This window comes from Sapajus apella, unplaced genomic scaffold, assembly GCF_009761245.1.
Source record: "Sapajus apella isolate SASKATOON/1434 unplaced genomic scaffold, GSC_monkey_1.0 scaffold23, whole genome shotgun sequence".
NCBI classification, from domain to species: domain Eukaryota; kingdom Metazoa; phylum Chordata; class Mammalia; order Primates; family Cebidae; genus Sapajus; species Sapajus apella.
The window spans coordinates 24,095,798-24,120,053 of NW_022436963.1; the positions used below are offsets into that span (position 1 = coordinate 24,095,798).

The 24,256-nt window shown below is 37.3% G+C and overlaps 1 protein-coding gene and 2 long non-coding RNA genes across 4 annotated transcripts in view; 1 reads left to right on the plus strand and 2 right to left on the minus strand.

The window, feature by feature from the left end:
• Positions 1–24,256, plus strand: part of PPP4R2 (protein phosphatase 4 regulatory subunit 2) — a 74,735-nt gene that overhangs the window by 36,301 nt on the left and 14,178 nt on the right. The window contains exon 3 of one of the 2 annotated variants that reach the window (XM_032290484.1): positions 17,570–17,740. The exons of the other annotated variant lie outside the window; for it this stretch is intronic. Within the exon in view, the coding sequence (XP_032146375.1) occupies positions 17,570–17,740 (171 nt within the window). The remainder of the gene's footprint in view (positions 1–17,569; positions 17,741–24,256) is intronic. 2 annotated transcript variants of the gene reach the window in all.
• LOC116559522 lies at positions 5,095–21,954 on the minus strand. Its single transcript, XR_004272489.1, has 3 exons — positions 21,831–21,954; positions 6,234–6,238; positions 5,095–5,128 (listed from the first exon to the last, which is right to left on the minus strand). It is a non-coding gene; the product is annotated as an uncharacterized LOC116559522 (long non-coding RNA).
• On the minus strand, positions 9,691–21,834 carry LOC116559524. Its single transcript, XR_004272491.1, has 3 exons — positions 21,819–21,834; positions 15,888–15,892; positions 9,691–9,774 (listed from the first exon to the last, which is right to left on the minus strand). It is a non-coding gene; the product is annotated as an uncharacterized LOC116559524 (long non-coding RNA).

Here is a 24,256-nt window from a genome sequence, read left to right on the forward strand (position 1 = left end):
TTTTTTTTTTTTTTTTTTTTTTTTTTTTTTTTTTTTTTTTTTTTTTTGAGACAGAGTCTCCCTCTGTTGCCTAGGCTGGAGTGCAGTGGCGCTATCTGGGTATTGGAGGTGCTGGGATTACAGGCATGAGCCACCATGCCCAGCCTGATTATAATTATTATAATTGAAGTTGGGTAATAAAGGGAGAGAGTTGTCAGAGAGGTGAGGGACAGTAAAAAGGTAATAGAATCAATGGATTGGAAATCTGGTGGAGTCAAAGAATTTTTGGAATAAGTATAACGTATATGTCTTTTAGTTTATCAAGAGCTATAAAAATGTAACTAGCTGAGGTTTGACAAAGCTAAGCAATATGTAGGGTTTATTCCCTCTTCTTTATACTTCTCTCTTAGTTGAAATTTTTCATTTAATTTTATAGCCGGGCGCAATGGTTCACACCCGTAATCTCAGCACTTTGGAAGGCCAAGGCGGGTGGATCACCTGAGCCCAGGAGTTGGAGATCAGCCTGGCCAACATGGTAAAACCATGTTTTTTTTTTTTTGTATTATTAACCCTCTGCTAATGATACAAAAAACAAAAAGCTGGGCGTGGTGACACGCCCTTGTAATCCCAGCTACTCAGGAGGCTGAGGCAAGAACATCGCTTGAACCGGTGAGGTGGAGGTGGAGGTGGAGGTTGCAGTGAGCCAAAATTGTGCCATGGCACTCCAAAGAAAGGAAAGGAATATTTCATTTTTTTAAAAAAACGAGCAGTTTTGTGAACGGGTGGAAAAGCAACATTGGGTAGAAATTTTTTCTCTCAAAGAGGATATATAAAGTGCCTCTAGAAGTATTTCTAAGCCATAGAGAATGCCAGTATAAGCCCTAGCATCTTTTTATGGTGTAACACAGGTCTTTCTCACTGTTCCAGTCCTTACTAATGTCATTTCAGGACACTATCCTTATCCCCAAAGCTCTGCATATATCCAATGTATTACTCAGATGTTCCGCCTATCCTGAGTTTTTTGAGGAAGAACAACCATTGGGTGCTTACTATGTGTCAGCCACTTTGCTAAGCACTTTGTTTGCACTAATGTTAATCCTCAAAGCAACAGAAGTAAATGTTATCCTTGTTTCACGAAACAGAGAGGCTAAGGTTATCTGCCTTAGGCCCTAGAAATGAGAAAGTGGCCGAACTAAGATTTCAACCCAGTCTTGCTTCCAGACTCCAGAGCACCACCTGACTCTTTTTAAATTGATTTTTTTATCACTTAGTTTTTACTTTTATTAAAGTTACATGCACACATTTTAGTGCATTAATACAACAAAGACCACCAAAAAAAACCTCCTACTGTATACTTTAATTTCTTACTCCTGAGAGGCAACCACTGTAAATTGTTTTTATTTTTTGAGCTGCAAGTAAAACTGCTTTAAAGTCATTTCGTTGTTTCTTTTGGTGTTTACCTTCCTATTTCTAAGGTACAGCCTTATAATGTTACATTTCCCCTTAATTTTGTTTAGAAATTTCTGATCTCTTACTAATGGAAGTTAAGATTTAGTTTCTTTTACCTGCTCCTTCTCAATGCATACACACATACTTCCCACTTTAATTGCTCATATTTTTGCAAAATAATTACATTGAAATTTTGGTCACATTAACGTTGAATATATACATTTGTCTCTGTGAATATTATTTTTTAAATTTAATTTTCTATATGCTTATGACTAATTGAACCCCAAATTTTAGTTGTTTACATATCAATTTCATGTTTAAAAAAATTTATTGCCGGGTGCGGTGGCTCAAGCCTGTACTCCCAGCACTTTGGGAGGCCGAGGCGGGTGGATCACGAAGTCAAGAGATCGAGACCATCCTGGTGAACATGGTGAAACCCTGCCTCTACTAAAAATACAAAACATTAGCTGGGCATGGTGGTGCGTGCCTGTAATCCCAGCTACTCAGGAGGCTGAGGCAGGAGAATTGCCTGAACCCAGGAGGCAGAGGTTGCGGTGAGCCGAGATCGCGCCATTGCACTCCAGCCTGGGTAACAAGAGTGAAACTTCGTCTCAAAAAAAAAAAAAAAAAAAATTATTGTCAAGCCTTCTTAACTACTCCATTCTGGACTGATTGCTCTCTAGACCTGCTTTAATCCTACCATATTATGATGAAGATGAAAATCCTACCATCTTATGATGGGAGACCCTTTTTTATCATTCAAAACCTGTTATCAACACAGAAAATAATTAACCCTTTCTAGATACCATGTCATTGTCTTTCTTCTTTTACATCGTTGTTTTGGTGGAATGAGATAAGGCACAATAATAAGTTTTCTTTTTATACTTTCAGTGTCTGAAAAGGTGTTTATTCTACTTATTTGATAGTCTGGTTATTCTAGATTGTGAATTATTTTGAATTTTGAAGGAATTTTTTTCATTGCTTTCTTTGACAGCTGTTAAGTCTGGAGCCCTCTTTGTTTGTGACCTGGTTTATGTCCCTGGAGTTCTGTAAAATCTTCTCTTTGATTCCAGAATTATGCAGTCTTACTACAGTGTCCTTTTCTGTGAGTCTGTTAGTCAACCCTTGTGTTGGTCACTCTACATCAACTCTTGTGAGTTCTCTTAATTTGAAAATTAGTGTTTTTTAATTCTGGGAATTATTTACAGATTGGTTGGTTGAGGGGAACATATGCATAAAATGAAATTTAACCACTTTTTAATCGTTGCTAAGTGTACAGTTTGGTGGCATTAAGTACATTCACAGTGTTGTGCAACCATCATCACTATTCATTTCCAGAACCTTATCATTGTCCCAAATATAAATTCTATACCCATTATACAATAATGACCATTCTTCCTTCCTCCCAATTTCTGTCTAGTTTACGTGTTTTTGAATTTGATGGATTTTAGATACCTCACTTAAGTGACATAAAATATTTCATGTCTGGCTTATTTTACTTCATATAATGCCTTCAGGGTTCAGGGTTGTTTTTACCTTTTGGCTGTTGTGAATAATGCTGCCATGAACGTTGGTGTACAAGTTTCTAAGTCTGTGCTTTCACTTCTTTTGGGTATATACCTAGAAGTAGGATTGCTGGATCATATGGTAGTTTTGTGTTTAATTTTTGAGAAACCATTTTCCACAATGGCTGCACCATTTTAGATTCCCATCGGCATTGCCCGATGGTCCCAGTTTCTCTGTATCCTCACCGATGCTTATTTTCCATTTTAGAAAATGTTTTTGGTTAAAAATAATTGTTGGTTTCTTCTCCATTTTCTGTGTGTATATGTATTTTTTTCTTTTTAAGCTGGACATTTAGACTTTGGACTTCTTGTACCACTCTTAAAATTTTCTGATTACTTCCCTTCTTTTTATAAATGTCTTTTAAACAATGCACCTTTTAAAAAGAGTGTTAAATGATGCCATCATTAAATCAGTAGTTTTAACTCCTCCTCTTCCCTCTGAATCTATAGTTTTTTTGTGTAGAATTTTCCAGGTAACTCAGAAAATTTGCTGTTATTACTCAGGATATGGAGATTCCTACCAGTTGGTGGACCCATATTTTCCTCCAATTTCTTAGTCTTCAAAAATCCTAGCTCAGTTTGATAATGACGAGTACTACTTTTTAAATAACTTCTTTTGGAGGGATGAGACCGCAGCAAGCTATAGTGTTGTTTTGTTTTTTAGAGACTCTTTATCTTTCACCCAGGCTGCAGTGTGGTGGCACAGTCACAGCTCACTGCAGCCGTGAACTTCTGAGTTTAAGCAATTCTTCTATCTCAGCTTCCTGGGCAGCTAGGATTACAGGCATGTGCCACCATGCCTGGATAATTTTTAAATTTTTTGTAGATACAGGATCTCATTATGTTGCCCAGGCTGGTTTCGAACTCTTGGGCCCAAGTAGTCTTCCTGCCTCAGCCTTACAAAGTGTTGGGGTTATAGGCATGGACCACCATGCCTGGCCCTAGTTTTGTTCTTAAAAAACATTTCCAACAATTCAGATCATTGGTCCGGGCAAAGGCAGGTGAGACCTCAAATGCATAGTCAACGAAAGCAAAAATAGATGAAAGGCATCAAGCTAAAAAGCCTCCTCACAAGAAGGGAAAAGTCAGCAGAGTGAAGGAAGTGGAATGGGAGAAAATATTTGCAAACTATCTTTCTGACAAGGGATTGGTAAGTAGAATATGTAAGGAACTCAAAAGCAAAACCAGAAAATCCAATTAAAATTGGCAAATTATCTGAACATTTTTCAGAAGATGTACAGGTATATGAAAATATTTTCAGTATTACTAATCATCAGAAAAATGTAAATCACTACTACAGTGAGATGTTATACACCCCAGTTAAATGGCTTTTAGCAGAAAGACAAGCCAGGCATGGTGGCGTGTACCTCTAGTCCCAACTACTCAGGAAGCTGAGGCGGAAACATCACTTGAACGCAGGAGGCAGAGGTTGCAGTGAGGTGAGATTGTGCACCACTGCACTCCAGTTTGGCCAACAGAGTGAGACCCTGTCTAAAAAAAGGAAAGAAAAAGAAATAGCAGATTCTCGCAAGGGTGCAGAAAAAGGGAAACGCTAGTACACTGCTGGTGGAGATATAGTTTAGTACAGCCACTATGGGAAACATTGTAGAGGTTCCTGAGAAACATAAGAATAGGTCTACCATCTGACCTAGCAATCCCCATTGCTGGATAAATGTCCAAAAGAAAAGAAATCAGCATGTCAAAGAGATACCTGCCCATTCTTTTTTTCTTTATTTTCCTTTTTTGAGACAGAGTCTCACTCTGTTGCCCAGGCTGGAGTACGGTGGTGCAGTCTTGGCTCACTGCAGCTTCCGCCTCGTAAGTTCAAGTGATTCTCCTGCTTCAACCTCCTGAGTAGCTGGGACTATAGGCACACACCACCACATCTGGCTAATTTTTGTAGTTTTAGTAGAGACAAGGTTTCACCGTGTTGGCCAGGCTGGTCTTGAACTGACCTAAGTGTTCTGGCCTGTCTTGGTCTCCCAAAGTGCTGGTATTACAGGTGTGAGCCATGGTGCCTGGCTGATACCTGCACTTTCATATTTATTGCAGCATTGTTTACAGTAGTGAAGATAATCAACCTAAATATCCATAATGGAGACACACACACACACACACACACACACACACACACACTACATGTACAGTGGAATACAATCCAACTCAGATATAAAAAGAATGAATGAAGTCTTATCATTTGCAGCAGTGTGAATGGAATTGGAGGTCATTATGTTAAGCGAAATAAGCCAGGCACAGAAAGACAAATATCACATGCTTTCATGCAGCATGTCAGAGCTAAAAAAGTTGATCTTATGGAGGTAGAGAGTAAATTGAGGGTTATCAGAGGCTGAGAAGGGTGGGGAGCCAGGGATGAATAGAAGTTGGTTAATGGGTACAAAAGTAGTCAGATAAAAGGAATACTTTTTAGTATTTGATAGCACAGTAGGATGACTGTAGTCAATAATTTATTATATATTTCAAAATAGCTAAAGAAGATTTAAAATGTTCCCAACACAAAGAAATGATAAATGTTTGAAATGGATATCCCAAATCTCGATTTGACCAGTACACATTGCATACATGTATCAAAGTATCACATATATCCTGTAAATACATATAATTATGTATCAATAAAATATTTTCAGTTCATCTTTTTAGTTTCATCATGTGTAGAGGGAAATTCCCAGGAAGGGTTAATTTATTTAATAGTGTCGATGTGTTCATTTTCCACATATTCAGTCCTTAAACCAAAGTACAGATTTCTCTTGTGATAGGTACTTTGCTTTTAAGGATTTTTTTCTTCTTTTGAAAGTATGAGATTTAGAAAAATGCACTCCAGATAATTATTACTTATTTGATCGGTAATTTTAAAGTAGTGCATAACTCTGGGGTATACTTTAAAATAGCAGTGAAAGTAATCTGTATATAAAATTACACAAAATAGATGAATATCAAAATATTAAAAGCCAGCCTATCAGACATTGTTAAGATACTTGTCTTTGCTTTCAAACTCAAGATTCTTCAGGATAAAACTTGTGTATTAAAATGTATGGTAATCCCTCACCACTTTTTATATTTCACTTACAGAGATTTTAAGCTTTAATCATTTACATATCTTTCAGTTTCCATAAATTCTAAAATGGTAGAAGGATTATTGTCTTCTTTGCTGTATACCACATGCATTGGTCTTTGAGTTGGATGGATGGGGATTTTCTCCCCTCTACTTAATACAAAGATGACTATACCTAAGAAAAAAAAATTTAGATCTTCATAGTATTATGTCCTGTACAACTGAAAGTGATTCATAAGATGGATTTTAATGCTGAGTATTTATTTTTAAAATGAATCACCTGTATATTAGATTTAGATTATTTAGATTTCTTTCCCTCTTTCTTTAAAAAGATGTATATACAAGTGCCACAAATATTATTTTTCAAATTTTGTGACTTTGATTTTGGCAGTTCTGATTTCCCCAGCCTTATTATTTTAGGGAACCAGTAAGCAGTAAGATGTTAACAAAAGGGATTGTGTATTGCAGTGGTTCTCCACCAGGCACCACTTGCCTCCCATGGTTCATGTGGCAGTGGCTAGAGACATTTTGTTACCACTTGGAGTGAGGATTGCTACTGGATAGAGGTCAGGGATGCAAATATCTTAGAATGCACACAGACATCAGCTCATTACAACCTAAAACTCTGGCTCAAGATGTCCATAGTGCTGAGTTTGAGACACTCATTTATTGTTTATATTAAACACTTGCTCCCTGCTTCACTTAAGTCAGTATATTTCCAATTCCTTTTTCTATAAGGTTCAGCTTAAAGTTCCAACTTTGTCCTGAGGCCTTTCCTTGATGAGTTCTAAACCTGCATTGTGATCTTTAGGTTCTCTTGTACCATCACTGAAATCTCTGCAGTTAAGATGCAGTTAAGTGTTTATGCTGTGTTATTTTCTATTTGTTTAATATCTGTAAGTCTGGCTTTCCAAATGAATTTTGTTTTTTTATTATTTTAAGCACACCGGCTGGCAGGAAGAAGTAATTTTGTTAGTCAAGGATTGTCTTATATTTCTTCGGAACTTGTTAACTGTTGTTGACCTTGATGTTAGAGCTGAGTTGGTGGAATGAAAAGAAGGGCCCAGGTTCTACCTACCCAGTCCTGTCTGGTACATGTGGGGGTGAAGGGATAGACCAGTCCCTGTTGATGGCAGGTTGGAATTGGTATCAGGTACATTGTAGAGGAGGTGGTAAAAAGCAGTAGCAAAAGTGGAGAGAAAAGTGACTCCCTAGTTGCAAGGAGGAAGGTAGATCCACTTCAGCTGTTAAGCTAGTACAAGTTAAAAAAAAAAACTGCCGGGCGCGGTGGCTCAAGCCTGTAATCCCAGCACTTTGGGAGGCCGAGGCGGGTGGATCACGAGGTGAAGAGATCGAGACCATCCTGGTCAACATGGTGAAACCCCGTCTCTACTAAAAATACAAAAAATTAGCTGGGCATGGTGGTGCGTGCCTGTAATCCCAGCTACTCAGGAGGCTGAGGCAGGAGAATTGCCTGAACCCAGGAGGCGGAGGTTGCGGTGAGCCGAGATCGCGCCATTGCACTCCAGCCTGGGTAACAAGAGCGAGACTCCGTCTCAAAAACAAAAAAAAAAAAAAAAAAACAAAAAAAAAAAAAACTAACATTTCTTCTTGGCTGTGGTCATTCTGAGCCATGTTGTTAAGAGTCATCTTTGGTATAGCATTTGTATAGAAGGGAGGAGTCCATGTTGGTATAGTGATAGATTTTAGGGACATTTTCTTTCTTTTTCTTTTTTTTTTTTTTTTTTTTTTTGAGACAGAGTCTCACTCTGTCACCCAGGCTGGAGTGCAGTGGTGTGATAGCGGCTCACTGCAACCTCTGCCTCTTGGGTTCAAACAGTTTTCTTGCTTCAACCTCCCAAGTAGCTGGGATACAGGCATGCACCACCATGCCCAGTGAATTTTTATGTTTTTAGTAGAGACGGGTTCACTATGCTGGCCAGATTGGTCTCAAACTCCTGACCTTGTGATCCGCCCAGTGAGGGACATTTTCATAAGGGCACAAAAAATTAAGCACAAGTCAGGCTAACTAGAACATACTATTGGTTGGACTTTCTTTTTTAATTGGTAGGGAGAGATGGCTGAGTAGATAGTAATTTTAATCTTAAGGTATTTTTAGAATCCTCATCATGAGTATGTAAGTTGCCAAGAAAGAAACCCAAGTTTACACTGAGCTATTGTCTCAAAGTTTGTGTTACCTTCTGAAGCTTTTTTCACCTCATTGGATCCTTTATATGTACAACCGTTTAGCACTCTAATTTGAAAAATTCACTTTCAGTGGCAAATACTTTCCCTTTAGAATTTATGTCAAAACTTTATTGCTTCAAAGCAGCTACCATGGCACCTTCAGATACGAGATTCTGAGCAAGAAAATATATAACACTTCAAGGTAATTTCGAAATAAGAAAAATGAGATATTTTAGTGTCATTTCATCATTTATATTAAAAAATATATACTTTTTTTTTTTTTTTGGAGACAATCTTTTGCTCTTTGTTGCCCAGGCTGGAGTGCAGTGGCACCATCTCGGCTTACTGCAATGTCTGCCTCCTGGGCTCAAGCGATTCTCCTGTCTTAGCCTCCTGAGTAGCTGGGATTACAGGCGCATGCCATCATGCCCAGCAAATTGTTTGTATTTTTAGTGGAAATGGGGTTTCATCGTGTTGGCCAGGGTAGACTCGAATTCGTGACCTCAGGTGATCCACCTGCCTGGGCCTCCCAAAATGCAGGGATTACAGGTGTCAGCCACCACGCCCAGCCAAAAACAGTACTTTTTTTCTTTAAAGCAGTCAATATAAAATGAGAATTCAAAAATTATGTTCATGTTTGTATCACATAATTTATTTTTTCCATAATAACACAAAAATAAGCAAAAGACATTAATTTTAGAGAGGTGGGCAAGAGGCCTATGGTTCTTAACTGGAGACAGTTTTTGTCTCCCAGGGAACATATTTGATAATGTTTGGAGACATTTGTGGTTGTCACAACTAATGTGGGTGGTGTGCTACAGGTTTCTAGTGGGTCAAGGCCAGGAATATAGTCATACATCCTACAATACAAAGGACATCCTTCTATGACAAAGAATTATATCCAACTAGAAAATATCAGTAGTGGCTGGGCCCAGTGGCTCATGCTTATAATCGCAGCACTTTGGGAGGCTGAGATGTGTGGATCACCTGAGGTTAAGAGCTTGAGACCAGCCTGACCAACATGGCAAAACCCCGTCTCTACCAAAAATATAAAAATTATCCAGGCATGGTGGTGGGTGCCTGTAATCCCAGTTACTCAGGAGGCTGAGGCTTGAACCTGGGAGGTGGAGGTTGCAGTGAGCCATGATTGAGCCATTGCAATCCAACCGGGGCAACAAGAGTGAAACTCTGTCTCACAGAAGAAAAGACAAGACAAGACAAGAAAAGAACAGTAGTGCCAACGTTGAAGAAGCCCTGGGTTGAGGGATTGCAAAGGACCTATTAACACACAAAACAAATGTCTGGTGGGCCAAAAAAAAAACCAGGTAAAAATACTCAGTTTCATTAGCAATGAAGGAAATGCAAATTAAACTGTTTTTCTACTAGTATATTGACAGAATTTTTGAAAGATTATAGTATTCAAATGAAACATGTTGCTTTATATTACTGATGAGACTATAAAGTGTGATACATCATGTCTGGAGAGTTTTTGAAGGTCGAATCAAAAGTGTTGAGATATATATACTTCATATTTTGGACTCAGTAATTTCACTTACACAAATATATTCTAAGGTGATAAATAGATGCCGACAGAGTTCATTATTGGGCTGTTAATCACATAATTACATAATTATTTTTAATTGTAATGAGGTAGATGTGCCCTAAATCTTTTTTTTTTTTTTTTTTTGTATTTTTTTAAATTGCATTTTAGGTTTTGGGGTACATGTGAAGAACATGCAAGATTCTTGCATAGGTACACACGTGGCAGTGTGATTTGCTGCCTTCCTCCCCTTCACCTATATCTGGTATTTCTCACCATGCTATCTCTCCCCATGCTATCTTGTGCTAACTCCCCACCCCGCACTGTTCCTCCCCTCTTTACCCCCAACAGACACCAGTGTGTGGTGCTCCCCTCCCTGTGTCCATGTGTTCTCATTGTTCAACACCCGCCTGTGAGTGAGAACATGTGGTGGTTTATTTTCTGTTCTTGTGTCAGTTTGCTGAGAATGATGGTTTCCAGGTTCATCCATGTCTCTACAGAGGACACGAACTCATCGTTTTTGATGGCTGCATAATATTCCATGGGGTACATGTGCCACATTTTCCCTGTCCAGTCTGTCATCGATGGGCATTTGGGTTGGTTCCAGGTCTTTGCTATGGTAAACTGTGCTGCAGTGAACATTCGTGTGCATGTGTCCTTATAGTAGAACAATTTATAATCCCTTGGATATATACCCAGTAATGGGATTGCTGGGTCAAATGGAATTTCTATTTCTAGGTCCTTGAGGAATCGCCACACTGTCTTCCACAATGGTTGAACTAATTTACAGTCCCACCAACATTGTAAAAGTGTTCCTATTTCTCCACATCCTCTCCAGCATCTGTTGTCTCCAGATTTTTTAATGATCGCCATTCTGACTGGTGTGAGATGGTAATCTCAATGTAGTTTTGATTTGCATTTCTTTGATGACCAGCGATGAGGAACATTTTTTCATATGTTTGTTGGCCTCATGTATGTCTTCTTTTGTAAAGTGTCTGTTCATATCCTTTGCCCACTTTTGAATGGGCTTGTTAGTTTTTTTCTTGTAAATCTGTTTTAGTTCTTTGTAAATTCTGGATATCAGCCCTTTGTGAGATGGGTAAACTGCAAAAATTTTTTCCCATTCTGTTGGTTACCGATTCACTCTAATGACTGTTTCTTTTGCCGTGCAGAAGCTGTGGAAGAAGCTGTGGAGTTTGATTAGATCGCATGTCTATTTTGGCTTTTGTTGCCAGTGCTTTTGGCGTTTTGGTCATGAAGTCCTTGCCTACGCCTATGTCTTGAATGGTTTTGCCTAGATTTTCTTCTAGGGTTTTTATGGTGTTAGGTCTTATGTTTAAGTCTTTAATCCATCTGGAGTTAATTTTAGTGTAAGGTGTCAGGAAGGGGTCCAGTTTCTGCTTTCTTCACATGGCTAGCCAGTTTTCCCAACACCATTTATTAAACAGGGAATCCTTTCCCCACTGCTTGTTTTTGTAAGGTTTGTCAAAGATTGGATTGTTGTAGATACGTTGTGTTGCCTCCAAGGCCTCTGTTCTGTTCCATTTGTCTGTATCTCTTTTTTGGTACCAGTACCATGCTGTTTTGATTACTGTAGCCTTGTAATATAGTTTGAAGTCTGGTAGTGTGATGCCTCCCACTTTGTTCTTTTTTTTTTTTTTTGGACACAGTGTCTTGCTCTGTCACCCAGGCTGGAGTACAGTGGCACGATCTTGGCTTGCTGCAACCTTCACCTCCCGGGTTCAAGCGATTCTCTTGCCTCAGCCTCCCAAGTAACTGGGATTACAGGTGCTCGCCACCACACCTGGCTAATTTTTGTATTTTTAGTAGAGATGGGATTTTACCATGTTGGCCAGGCTAGTCTTGAACTCCTGACCTCAGACGATCTGACTGCCTCAGCCTCCCAAAATGCTGGGATTACAGGCATGAGCCACCGTGCTTGGCCCTAAATCTTTTTGTAAACTGTGATTAATAAATAAATTATGGTACAAATGTGTGGTACAGTTAAAAATCTTGCTTTTCAAAGACTATTTGATCCATGCAAATACCCATAATGAATACGGAGGGGGAAAAGGAATATTAAACCAGAATGTCAAATTTGAAAAATGTATTAAAATGTACTTTAGTGTTGATGATTGACTGTGCAGATTATGGATACATTTTACTTTTATGTCTTTCTGTATTACAGTTTTTTACAGTGACTGTACTATTGATGTTATCAGAAAAAAAATAAAACAAAACCCAGACATACTATTTTTAAATCCTATTAACATTTTGGAGTAGTCTCAATATTTTTCGATTTACTGACTAGTCTGTTCTTTATCATATATCACATTTTCATGTATGAGTGGGTCTGCATCTCTGCACTTTTCTGTTCCACTGATCTGTTTTAATATTTAGTTAATCAACAAGATGTAATATGATGTGGAATGATAATGTAAAAGAAACCTTCTCTTGTTTGGTGCCTCACTTACAGAGGTAGTAATTTGTATTTCAAAATTACTCCTTAAATGTCATAATTTTGTGTAAGAACTCACAGTGTGTTCTTACTTTTGCAAATCTTTCACTTATTTTAATGTTGAGATTAAATATACTTGTTTGCCTCAGTCATATAATCAAGACTGAATTATCTGATATTTTAAGTCTTCTGATTAAAACACTTGCCTTTTAAACATTAAGTATATGTTAAACCTGTCATCTTTAATGAGTAATCAGATCCAGTAGATTTATTTATTCATTGTTTTCAAATCCCCATTTGGTGTTTATTATTTGTGCAGTATTTGCTATCCTTCGGAGTAGCTAACAGGTATAGTAAGACTCTGCTGTGCTTTCTTGTAAGTCTCCTCACATTTTCTGTGGAATGCAGTTAGGCTGAGGACCATACTCTTAATAGAATTGGGAATGGTAGGAAGCAGTAAGTTAAGGTGATGGCCACTGGCCACTAACTTGTAGCACCACTTGGGAAAAGAAAAGATGATCTTTCTGTCCTCAAGCCTCTAAAAAATGCCTTTAGACTTCAGAGAGTTGTGAGAGAAACATACTTGAATATGGACTTGTGAGTTCCTATGAAGAAAAAAGGTCAGTGGAAGGGAATAAGAAAAAGCAAGTGAAGGGAGGTGGTGCTACTTAAAAAAGTTAATGAGTGATGAATTTCAGTAAATTCTTGAGTTAATTTTGGCAAAGTAGATTTAAATTTTGAGTATGTATTTTATTGGAGGAGATTTTATGTGGAGAAATTTGTTCTGAAGTTGAAAATTTGTTTATGTACCATCTGTTTAGAATAATTTGATTTTCATTTTAAAAACTAAGGATTTTTTGTTGTTCTCATTCCTACTCATCCAGTGAGTGAGTGTACATTCCTAAGAAAATTGTTTTTGTTGCCAAATTTTTAGTTGATTTGCTCATGGTCTGTTTTTGTGCCTGAATTATATAACTTTTATTTTTTTTTAAATAATGAGATGGAGTCTTGCTCTGTCGCCAGACTGGAGTGTAGTGGTGCGATCTCAGCTCACTTCAACCTCCACCTGCCAGGTTCAAGCAATTCTCCTGCTTCAGCCTCCCAAGTAGCTGGGACTACAGCCTTGCACCACCACGCCCAACTAATTTTTGTATTTTTAGTAGAGATAGGGTTTCACCATGTTGGCCAGACTAGTCCCAAACTCATGACCTCAGGTGATCCATCCTCCTCAGCCTCCCAAAGTGCTGGGATTACAGGTGTGAGCCACAACGTCTGGCCCCTGAATTATATAACTTTTAGGGAAGCATTTTCTGGTTTTATTTTTATCAAATAGTTGTGCTCCAACAAAAAGCTGTCTCTCACATTTTATAAAGACCCCCCTCCCCTATCTATCTATGGCATAGTATCACTTGAATTGCATTGAATTGATCTTATTTAGAGTAACTGCTTGATTTATTTGAAAGTTAGACTACAGTGTGTACATAATTCATGTCAATTTATGGGGCTTAATTTCTGTCTCAGGAGTTAGTGCCATAAGGTCTTTGAAGCTCCCCAGAATTTCCATTACCTGCGGCCCCATACCTCTTGTCTGGCTGTTCATGTTAATGTGTGATTTTTTTTGGACCTCAAAGATGTCATGTCAGATGGTTAATGGAAAAATGAGATTAAAATGCACATCACAAAACCGGATGCATGTGGAAATCTGAACTGAAGCTACTACAAATTAGTGGGTTACTGTTAAAGCTACAAAAAATAATTAAGAAATGAAAAGTATAAGCATCCTATTTCAGTATAACTTTCCCTGGCATGTTTAAATATAAAGTGCATGTGGGGAGATGTAAAATTTAAAGATAAATTTTAGGAACCAAAAGCAATTGTGTATTAATCAGGATTAATATTAGACATATCTAAAATTCTGTGATGTGCAGATCTGCTTGTTAAACCTCAAATTCCCCTTTCTAAAATAGGGTAGAGAAAGGAGGAAAAAAGTAATCATGCAAATAGCTTTTAATCATCCTCACCATTTTTAAAAGTATTAATGGTAAAATACAGAATTCACTCATTTAATAGAATGGAATTGTTGGATTACAAGGCTCCATTTACCTTTCTGAGGAACTGCCTAAGTATTTTCCAAAGCAGCTACACTGTTTTACGTTACCACCAGTAATGTGCGACATTATTGGTTTCCCCACAGCAACCCAGCAGTACTTGTTTATTATTCCTCCTCTTTATTGTAGCCACCTAGTGGGTGTTGCAATGGGTGACTCTTTGTGGTTTCGATATGCATTTCTCTAATAGATAATAATGCTGAGCATATTTTCATATGCTTATCGACCATTTGTGTATATTCTTTGTGGGGAAATACCTGTTGAAATATATATAATGTAAACCTTATCATTTTAACTATTTTAAGTATACAATTTATAGGCATTAAGTACATTGACAATGTTGTGCTGCCATCACTATCATTCATCTGCAGAACTTTTTGTCTACCCAAACTGAAACATTGTTCACATTAAACAGTAAGTCCCCACCTTTCTTCCCACAGTGCCAGACTACTGTCTCTAAATTTGACTATTCTTGATATCTCATATAAGTGAAATCATAAATACTTGTTCTTTTTGTATCTGGTTTATTTCACTTTGCATAATGCCATCAAGTTTAAAAGTTTAATCCATGTTGGAGCATGTCAGAATTTCTTTCAGATTAAAGACTAATATTCGTGTGTATGTGTGTGTGTCACATTTTGTTTATCCATTCATATGCTGTTGCACATTTGGGTGGTTTTCACCTTTTCGGGATCTACGAAGAAATGGAATTGCTGAATCATAGAGTAGTTCTATATTTGCTTTTTTTTTTTTTAAATGAGGATTCATACTGTTTTCCACAGTGACTGCATTGTTCCCACCAACAGTGCACAAGAGTTTCAGTTTATCTACATCCTTGGCCAGCCAATACTTGTTCACTTATTTTTTGGTTAATAGCCAACCCTGATGTGTACGAAGTGGTATCTCATTGTGATTTGGGTTTACATTTCCCTAAGATTAATGGTGTTGAGCATCTTCTTGTGTGTTTGTTGACCATTTGTATATCTTCTTTGGAGTCGTGCCTAGTTAAGTATTTTGACCATTTTTAAATTGGCTTGACTTTTTTCTTGAGTTGAAGGAGTTCTTTATGTATTCTTGGTATTAACCCGTTATTAGATATGAGATTTGCAAATATTTTCTCCCATTTCATGATTTGACATTTTACTCTGTTGATAGTGTCCCTTTGATGCACAAAAATTTTAATTTTGATACAACTCAATTTTTCTGTTTTGTTACTTGTGCTTTTGGTGTCACACAATATATTTTTTAAGAGACAGGGTCTTGCTCTGTCACTCAGGCTGGAGTGCAATGGTGTGTGATTTTGCCTTACTGCAGCCTCTACCTCCTGGGCTCAGGCAGTCCTCTTGCCCCAGCCACCTGAGTAGCTGGGACTACAGGTGCATACCACCATGCCTAATTTAAATCGATTAATAATTGATTATTTTGTAGAGATGGGATATTGATGTTTGCGCAGGCTGGCTTCCAACTCCTGGGCCCTAGTGATCTTACTGTCTCAGCTACCCAAAGTGCTGGGATTACAGGCATGAGCCACCACACCTGGCCCTGCATAATATTTTTATGTCAACACTGGTTGCCTTCAGAATATCTTGGGAATATATCAGGAAGGTTTCACAGTGAAGAATAAAAATTTTCCAGACTTTTTTTTTTTTTTTTTTTGGAGGGGGTCAGGGGAATGGAGTCTTGCTGTGTTGCCCAGGCTGGAGTGCAGTGGTGCCATCTTGGCTCACTACAGCCTCTGCCTCCTGAGTTCAAGTGATTCTCCTTGCCTCATCCTCCTGTGTAGCCGGGATGACAGGTATATACCATCACACCTGGCTGATGTTTATATATTTAGTAGAGGCAGGGTTTCACCATGTTGGCCAGGCTGATCTTGAACTTCTGACCTCAAGTGATCACCTGCTAGGATTACAGGAGTGAGCCATCACACCCAGTATAGTAATCTAAATGAGTTTATTTGTGTGGCAGTCCTTTCAGGTAAAAATGCTGTTCTGTGAAAAATAGCAGCTAGTTCAGCTCTAAATAAAGGTATTGTTCCTTGAGAGTCCCGTACGTCTTTGATATGCAGCGTAATTTTTTTAACGTATATTTCTCATTTTGTTACACAGAATATTAAAAAGGTGTATTCAAGGGTTGGAATTTAATGAAATTAGTAATTTTTATATCTTCTCCACTTTAAGTGAAACAGACTTTAAATTATGAGTTTGTGGTGTTGAAAATGGTGGCTTCTACTGCTAGTGATAATACAGTTTGTGTGTACAGTTCGGTGCTACTGCCTTGACTCTTGCTAAATATATATGTTTTATCCACCATTGCTTTTACACCATCAGTGCAAATATTAACAGTGAACTAGTCAGCTGTTATTGTTTTGACAGTAGCTTTGGACCACAATTTGAAAAGTGCTGCCTTAGTTTATAGGGTTGCTGGATGAGATGGAAGGTGATTACAGATTCACTCTTGTTAATTTGTGTAAATTCGTTGAGTGGTCAACCTGTGTAAAGAGATTGTACTGCTGTCACTAATAGTAGTACTGTCTGCCTGAGGAAATGGCTAGCATTCCTGACTCCTATGTCTCCTGGAATTTACACTATTCAGGCATGTATCCTCAAAAAATTTCCCCTTATATTAGTGGTAAAATGTGAGGAAAGAGGGATTAAAAGGTGTTTGTTAATATGATAAATGAATAGATACATAACTTTTGTCTCTTAAGTGACAAAGAGCCTGAAGATGTTAACTGAAAGGGAAAGAAAAAGGAGAAAGTAGTTTATTTTGTTATTTAGCAGATAACAGACAAATTTTACTAGTCCCTGTAAGCATTGTAACTTGGATGCTGAAGGTATGGATTCATTCTGACTTAATAGGATAGTAACTAACACCTCCATGATTAGGTTTGTTATGAGGGATAGTCAAAATACTGTTTTAAATATGGTAAGAATAGGAACTAACACACCATAGACTTTCAGGAAGAGGTAGTTCATTTAAAAGATTTAAGTCGTCAGACATCTGGGTTTTGTTTGGTTTGGGAGCTGGATAGCATCAGGATGGAGTTTGTAAGGTATATGAGGCATTGATACATGCTCCTGAATAACAACATTCTCATTACTAATTATCTCCTAATTTTGTTAGCATTAGTGTTGTATATTCTGCATTTGTACTTTGTGTTCAAGAATTGTAAAGCTACATGGTATTATATATTTTTTAATTTTTTGCTTATAGGATTCAGTGGTCCCAATTTAAAGGCTATTTTATTTTCAAACTGGAGAAAGTGATGGATGATTTCAGAACTTCAGCTCCTGAGCCAAGAGGTCCTCCCAACCCTAATGTCGAATATATTCCCTTTGATGAAATGAAGGAAAGAATACTGAAAATTGTCACTGGATTTAATGGGTATGCACTTAAGACTATTTTTAAAATTTAATTTTTAGCGGAGCATTGTAAATTTTTCTTTTAGTTTTGATATGTCTGGTTGATAATGAATTATCCATTAGAATAGATTATTTGTTTCTAGTGACATGTAGTGCTGGATGACTTTTAACTTACAACTATTTAAAATATTTTTACAGCCTCTTAAATTTGAACCACCTTTTTAAAGGTATCATTGAAAACATACATTTATCAGGAGACATTTTAATGGTTTTTCTTTCCTATTTTGTGTCTTCATACTTCGTATGGAACGTTTATGTCACTGATAAATCACATTTCTTTTAAAATGAAATACTAACTTATGAAAGTAGTTTAGTGAGTTTTTGTTAGTTTTTTTTGGAGTCCTCATTTTTCCCTCAAGTACCACTTACTTGTTAGTTACAAGTAACCTTTTTTTGGCCCTTTGTAAAACATAAAAAACACCAAAAAGGTACTCTGTGCAAAAGTAAAACTCATTTTTAAAGAAATGTTACTGTGTCGCATATTCTGTCATTTTAAATTATATTCTTTTAGGACTTTTTTTTTTTTGAGACAGAGTCTGGCCATGTAACATTAATTTATCAAGAAGCATTTTAACGGTTTTTCTTTCCTGATTTATGTTTGCTGTTATGTCTTCATACTTTATATAGAATCTTTATATCATTGAGAAATCACATTTCTTTTAAAATGAAACACTAGGTTATGAAAGTAATTTTAGTGAGTTTGTTTAGGCTTTTTTTTTTTTGGAGTCTTTACTTTTCCCTGAAGTAACTGCTTATATTAGTTACAAGTTACTATTTTTGGCCCTTTGTAAAACATTAAAAACACCAAAAAGATACTCTGTACAAAAGTAAAACACATTTTTAAAGAAATGTTACTGTGTCTCATATTCTATTTAAAAAAAAAATTTTTTTTTAAGGTTTTTTTTTTTTTTTGAGAAGGAGTCTTACCCCGTCACCCAGGCTGGAGTGTACTGGTGCGATCTTGGCTCACTGCAACCTCTGCCTGCCAGGTTCAAGGAATTCGCCTGCCTCAGCCTCCCAGGTAGCTAGGGCCACAGGCGCGTGCCACAATGCCCAGCTAATTTTTTTGTATTTTTAATAAAGACAGGGTTTCACCAGGCTGGCCAGGCTGGTCTTGAACTCCTGACATTGTGATCCTCCCACCTTGGCCTCCCAAAGTGCTGGGATTACTACAGACATGAGCCACACCTTGCCCAGCCAGGATTTTTTATTGTTGTGGTTTCCTTTATTGAAGGGAAGAAGTGTTGGTGAAGTTGAATTGTTCAATTTAGTTTGACATTAATTTGGGCTGTTAACAGTGATACCAAATATAATAGATTGTGAGTTTTCTAACCAGTGAATTCATAGAGTTAGAGATTTATTTTTGAAGGGGTTTCAGGTTGTATTTTTATATAGTTTAAATGGCCTGATTCTTTGGGTATTTAATTGCATAGGATTTTGAAATAATACAGTGTAATCCAATGAACAGTTTGCTATATATCATACTCTTTTGTTTTTTGCTTTAAGAATTTTGCTTAGGCCGGGCGCGGTGGCTCAAGCCTGTAATCCCAGCACTTTGGGAGGCCGAGGCGGGTGGATCATGAGGTCAAGAGATCGAGACCATCCTGGTCAACATGGTGAAACCCCGTCTCTACTAAAAATACAAAAAATTAGCTGTGCATGGTGGCGCGTGCCTGTAATCCCAGCGACTCAGGAGGCTGGGGCAGGAGAATTGCCTGAACCCAGGAAACGGAGGTTGCGGTGAGGCGAGATCGCGCCATTGCACTCCAGCCTGGGTAACAAGAGCGAAACCCCGTCTCAAAAAAAAAAAAAAAGAATTTTGCTTAAAATATCAAATGCCTTATGCCTTGATTTTTGGGTCTGTTACAAAAATATTTGGGGGAGAAATCACAGCTTTTTGTCTTTGAGGTTCATCAGTTATGGCTACCGCTGAAGGCCTGGGATAGGAAGGAGACCTGTTTTCACTGTGCACCCTGTTGGACTGTTTAAATTATTTAACCATACATGTATATTTCCTTATCAATATTAATTTTTAAAATTTTCCGAAAAAATTTTTTTTCTAACATAGTTATCCAAGAAGCAGCCACATAATATTTTAGAAGCATGTTGCATAAGATTTACTATTGAACTAAATACATTCAAGATAAGAATACCTCTGGGTTTTTTTAAATAAATTGTACGTATATATAAATAGTACTTAGACATTATAGTGACTCATCTTTTATTTTAATAAGTTAGGGCCATCATTCAGAAATAAAAGTTAAGGTGAAACAGGTCAAATTGTACAGCTGCTTTAAGTGAATTTACTTGCGATTCTGAACTAGTAGTACCAAATAACCTTTTCAGTTCTTTCAAATTAAGCTGGACTAGAAACAAATACATGTATCATACATACATTATAATAAATGCATATTATAATTGTATGTTATGTATATTTATGACATAAATATAAACATTTGTAATTTCTGAATCTGTAAAAGAGATCATTCACCTACTTTAGAAAATGATTTGAACAGTCATTAAGTGGCTGAGCATTTTTCTTTTTTTCTTTTTTTTTTTTTTTTTGAGACGGAGTTTCACTCTTGCTACCCAGGCTGGAGTGCAATGGCGCGATCTCAGCTCACCGCAACCTCCGCCTCCCGGGTTCAGGCAATTCTCCTGCCTCAACCTCCTGAGTAGCTGAGATTACAGGCACGCGCCACCATGCCCAGCTAATGTTTTTTGTATTTTTAGTAGAGACGGGGTTTCACCATGTTGACCAGAATGGTCTTGATCTCTTGACCTCGTGATCCACCCGCCTCAGCCTCCCAAAGTGCTGGGATTACAGGCTTGAGCCACCGCGCCCGGCTGCATTTTTCTTTTAAAATTTTATTTTTGTGCAACAGCTGGGGCTGCAAATAAAAAAAAAAAAGCTTTATTTTTGAACCATAGGTATTTTGAACTTTTATTTATTTGTTATTTATGTTTGTTTATGTTGAGATGGAGTCTCTCTCTGTCACCCAGGCTGGAGTGCTCACTGCAGCTTCCGCCTCCCAAGTTCAAGTGATTGTCCTGCCTCAGCCTCTCGAGTAGCTGGGATTACAGGTGTGTGTCACCACACCCAGCTATGTTTTTTTTGAATTTTTAGTAGAGATCGGGTTTCACCATGTTGGCCAGGCTGGTCTGGAAGTCCGGACCTCAGGTGATCCACCTGTCTCGGCCTCCCAAAGTGTTGGGATTACAGGCATGAGCCACCGAACGTGGCCTGATCTTATATTTTGATTTTTCAGAATGGCAGTTTATGAATCACTTTCTCTGAACAGGCAGAATCTAATTCTTATTTAATCAGTGATGCATTAAGTTTTTTCTGCTTTTAATTTACTCTTTTTTTGTCTGTATTTTAATATATTGGTATGTTGAAACATGTTTATAAAATTTTTCAATTTTATCTTTGTGTTTGGGTTGTTTTTTCTTTTGAGATGGCGTTTCAGTCTTGTTGCTCAGGCTGGAGTATAATGGTGCAGTCTTGGCTCACCACAACCTCCACCTCCCAGGTTCAACCAATTCTCCTGCCTCAGCCTCCCAAGTAGCTGGGGATTACAGGCATGCACCACCATGCCCAACTAATTTTTGTATTTTTAGTCGAGACAGGGTTTCACCATGTTGACCAGGATGGTCTCGATCTCTTGACCTCATGATCCACCCGTCTCGGCCTCCCAAAGTGCTGGGATTGTAGGTGTGAGCCACCGCTCCCGGCCGATCTTTTGAAGTTATGTATGAGACTTTTATACTCCAAAATCTGGATTGTAGAATAAAACAACCCCAGTTTCATTTTTAGTTTGTGTGTTGTTTGCTTTACAGTTAGCTCTAGATGATTCAGGGACTGAGAGACTGGGTTCTTACCCTTTTATTGCTTTGTTCTCTGACTCTCTTAACCCACTTTATTGCTTCCTGATTTTTCTGCTTCTCAGTTGGCTGGGGGAAATGGGTTTTTGTGCTGCTAATTATTTGTGTCAGTGTTTGCTGAGTATAATAGTTAAAGTGTACTTGTGGCAGATTACACACACACACACTCACCACCCCTATTTGTTTTTTCTTTACCCTTTCCATTCTCTTAATTACTCGAGAACTGGCATTATTTAGTAACTATCCCTCCTTACCCTGTTCCCCACTTGGTTTTGTCTAGTGGTAATATGGTTTGATGTGGTACTCTCTCTAGTAGACTTCTTAAAAATGGAAAATAACAGAAAGCGAATTAACCTTTTCTTGCTAGGGTTATTGATGCAAATAAAATAACACTTCAGACTATAGGAACTCCAAGAGATGATTAACTTTTTTAAAAGTTTTGACAATTGCTTAGATTAATTTTGGGTTAAGGAGTGGTACAGACATTAGTTTACTTACAACATTGGGGTTCCTTATTATTAAAAGAGGCAAAGGCTGTCATTTGATTTGAGGTATAAAATTATATGTGTATGAATTGGTGTTTTTTTGGTTTTGTTTTGGTTCGGTTCCTCTATTGGCTGGGCTGGAATGCAGTGGCGTGATCACAGCTCGCCGAAACACCCCCTTTCCGGGTTTAAGCAATTCTGCCTCAGTCACCTGAGTAGCTGGGATTACAGGCATAACCAACTATGCCCAGCTAATTTTTGTATTTTTTATTAGAGATGGGGTTTCACCATGTTGGCCGGGCTGGTCTCAAACTTCTAACCTCAGGTGACCCACCTGCCTCGGCCTCCCAAAGTGCTGGGATTACAGGCCTGAGCTGCCGTATCTGGCCTCATATAAATATTTATGTATGTATGTGTTTATGTTAGTGGTAAAGCCTGAGTACAGAAAGAGCATGTTGCTTCAAGTAAAGCTAATATCACAGGATTCTAATGGTATTTCTGACTTTTGTAACACTTCATAAGTGTAAACAAAATTTGAGCTTCTTCAGCCTTTGATAGCAGAGATATTCTTAGTTTCCATATAAACATTTTAAATCAGTATTTCTGTTAACGAAGACACCACTAATGTGGTCAATTTAATCAGAAAAGACAGTAAAATTCACATATATATGCATAAAACAAAAGTGACTGTTCTTTTTTTTTTTAGTAAGATGTCAGATTTTATGGTCATTTCTTTAGCTTTTTACTCTAATACCTCTGTGCTACATGTTAACATAGCTTTTTTTCATGTGGAAAAGTTGCTTATGTATTGCTTATGTAATAAAAAGTTAATGTAGTTAACGGATTTTCTCAGAGTCTGGATGAAGTATGCGCTTAATTTTTGAGGGCCTTCTTTCCAACTGTGTACTTTTATAGATATTTAGGTTACAATAGAAGCTTAGGAAATTATTTCTTTAGGGTTTAGCCTTATTACTGAGAATTTATCTTTTAAAAAAATGGCATTGAATTGCTACTTTATGTAGAGATGTCTTTCCCTTATATTCAGCAACTTTCTTGGTATTTCAGCTTCCATAGCTTTAGATCTACAAGACTTCTGATTTAAAAAAATGGTATCTAGGGACAGCTTGCATTCTGATTAAGATTTGTAACATAAAATGTGTGATCCTATTAATAAGGGTTAGTTGTTTTCCAAGGGAGTATTTTTAAAGACAGCTATATTTTTGGTTTTGTTGGTCTTTGGACCATTTGTGCTTTCCTACAGTCTCTATCAAATAGTAGATGGAATGATGATAATAAGAACGAAGATTTATTGAACTTTCTAAAGTATTTTTGGCACTTTTAGGTGATTTAATATACCACATACATTATGTCATATTTAGTCATCATGATAATCTTTGAAGTATACTTACAGAATCCGTGTTTTCAGACAAGACCAGGAGGTCTTAGGTAAATTCAGTTTGAGTAAGGTCTCCTATGGGGTTGTGTGTGTGTGGGGGGGTATGAATGATACACATATGGTTAAAATACATCAATATATTTTATAATATACATTATTATATAAATATATAATTTATATTTTATTAAATAGATAATAAAAATAAAAATATATTTTATATATACAAAATATATCATTTTTAACCATACATTTTAACCAAAGGTGGATCCTTAATGTGTGGGGTTTTTATAAAAATGGTACTGGATTTTATAGACAAAGTTTTAAAAAATTTGAAATGCTAGCTAGTCACGTCTTTTTTTTTTTTTTTTTTTATAATCTTAGTTTTCCATTTTACAGTACGAATAAATCAGATGATATAGCATTGCAGATTAAGCCAAATACTTTTTCTTTTCTTTTCTTTGTTTTTTGAGACAAAGTCTTGCTCTGTCACTCAGGCTGGAGTGCAGGGCTTGATCTTGGCTCACTGCAGCCGCCACCTCCAGGTTCAAGCAATTCTCCTGCCTCAGCCTCCCAAGTAGCTGGGATAACAGGTGTGCATCACCACGCCTGGCTAATTTTTGGCCAAATGCGTTTTAAGTAACCCCAAATATTTTTCTACAAGGTGTTTTTTTTTTTGTTTGTTTTTTGTTTTTAATAAAGATAGTTACAGATA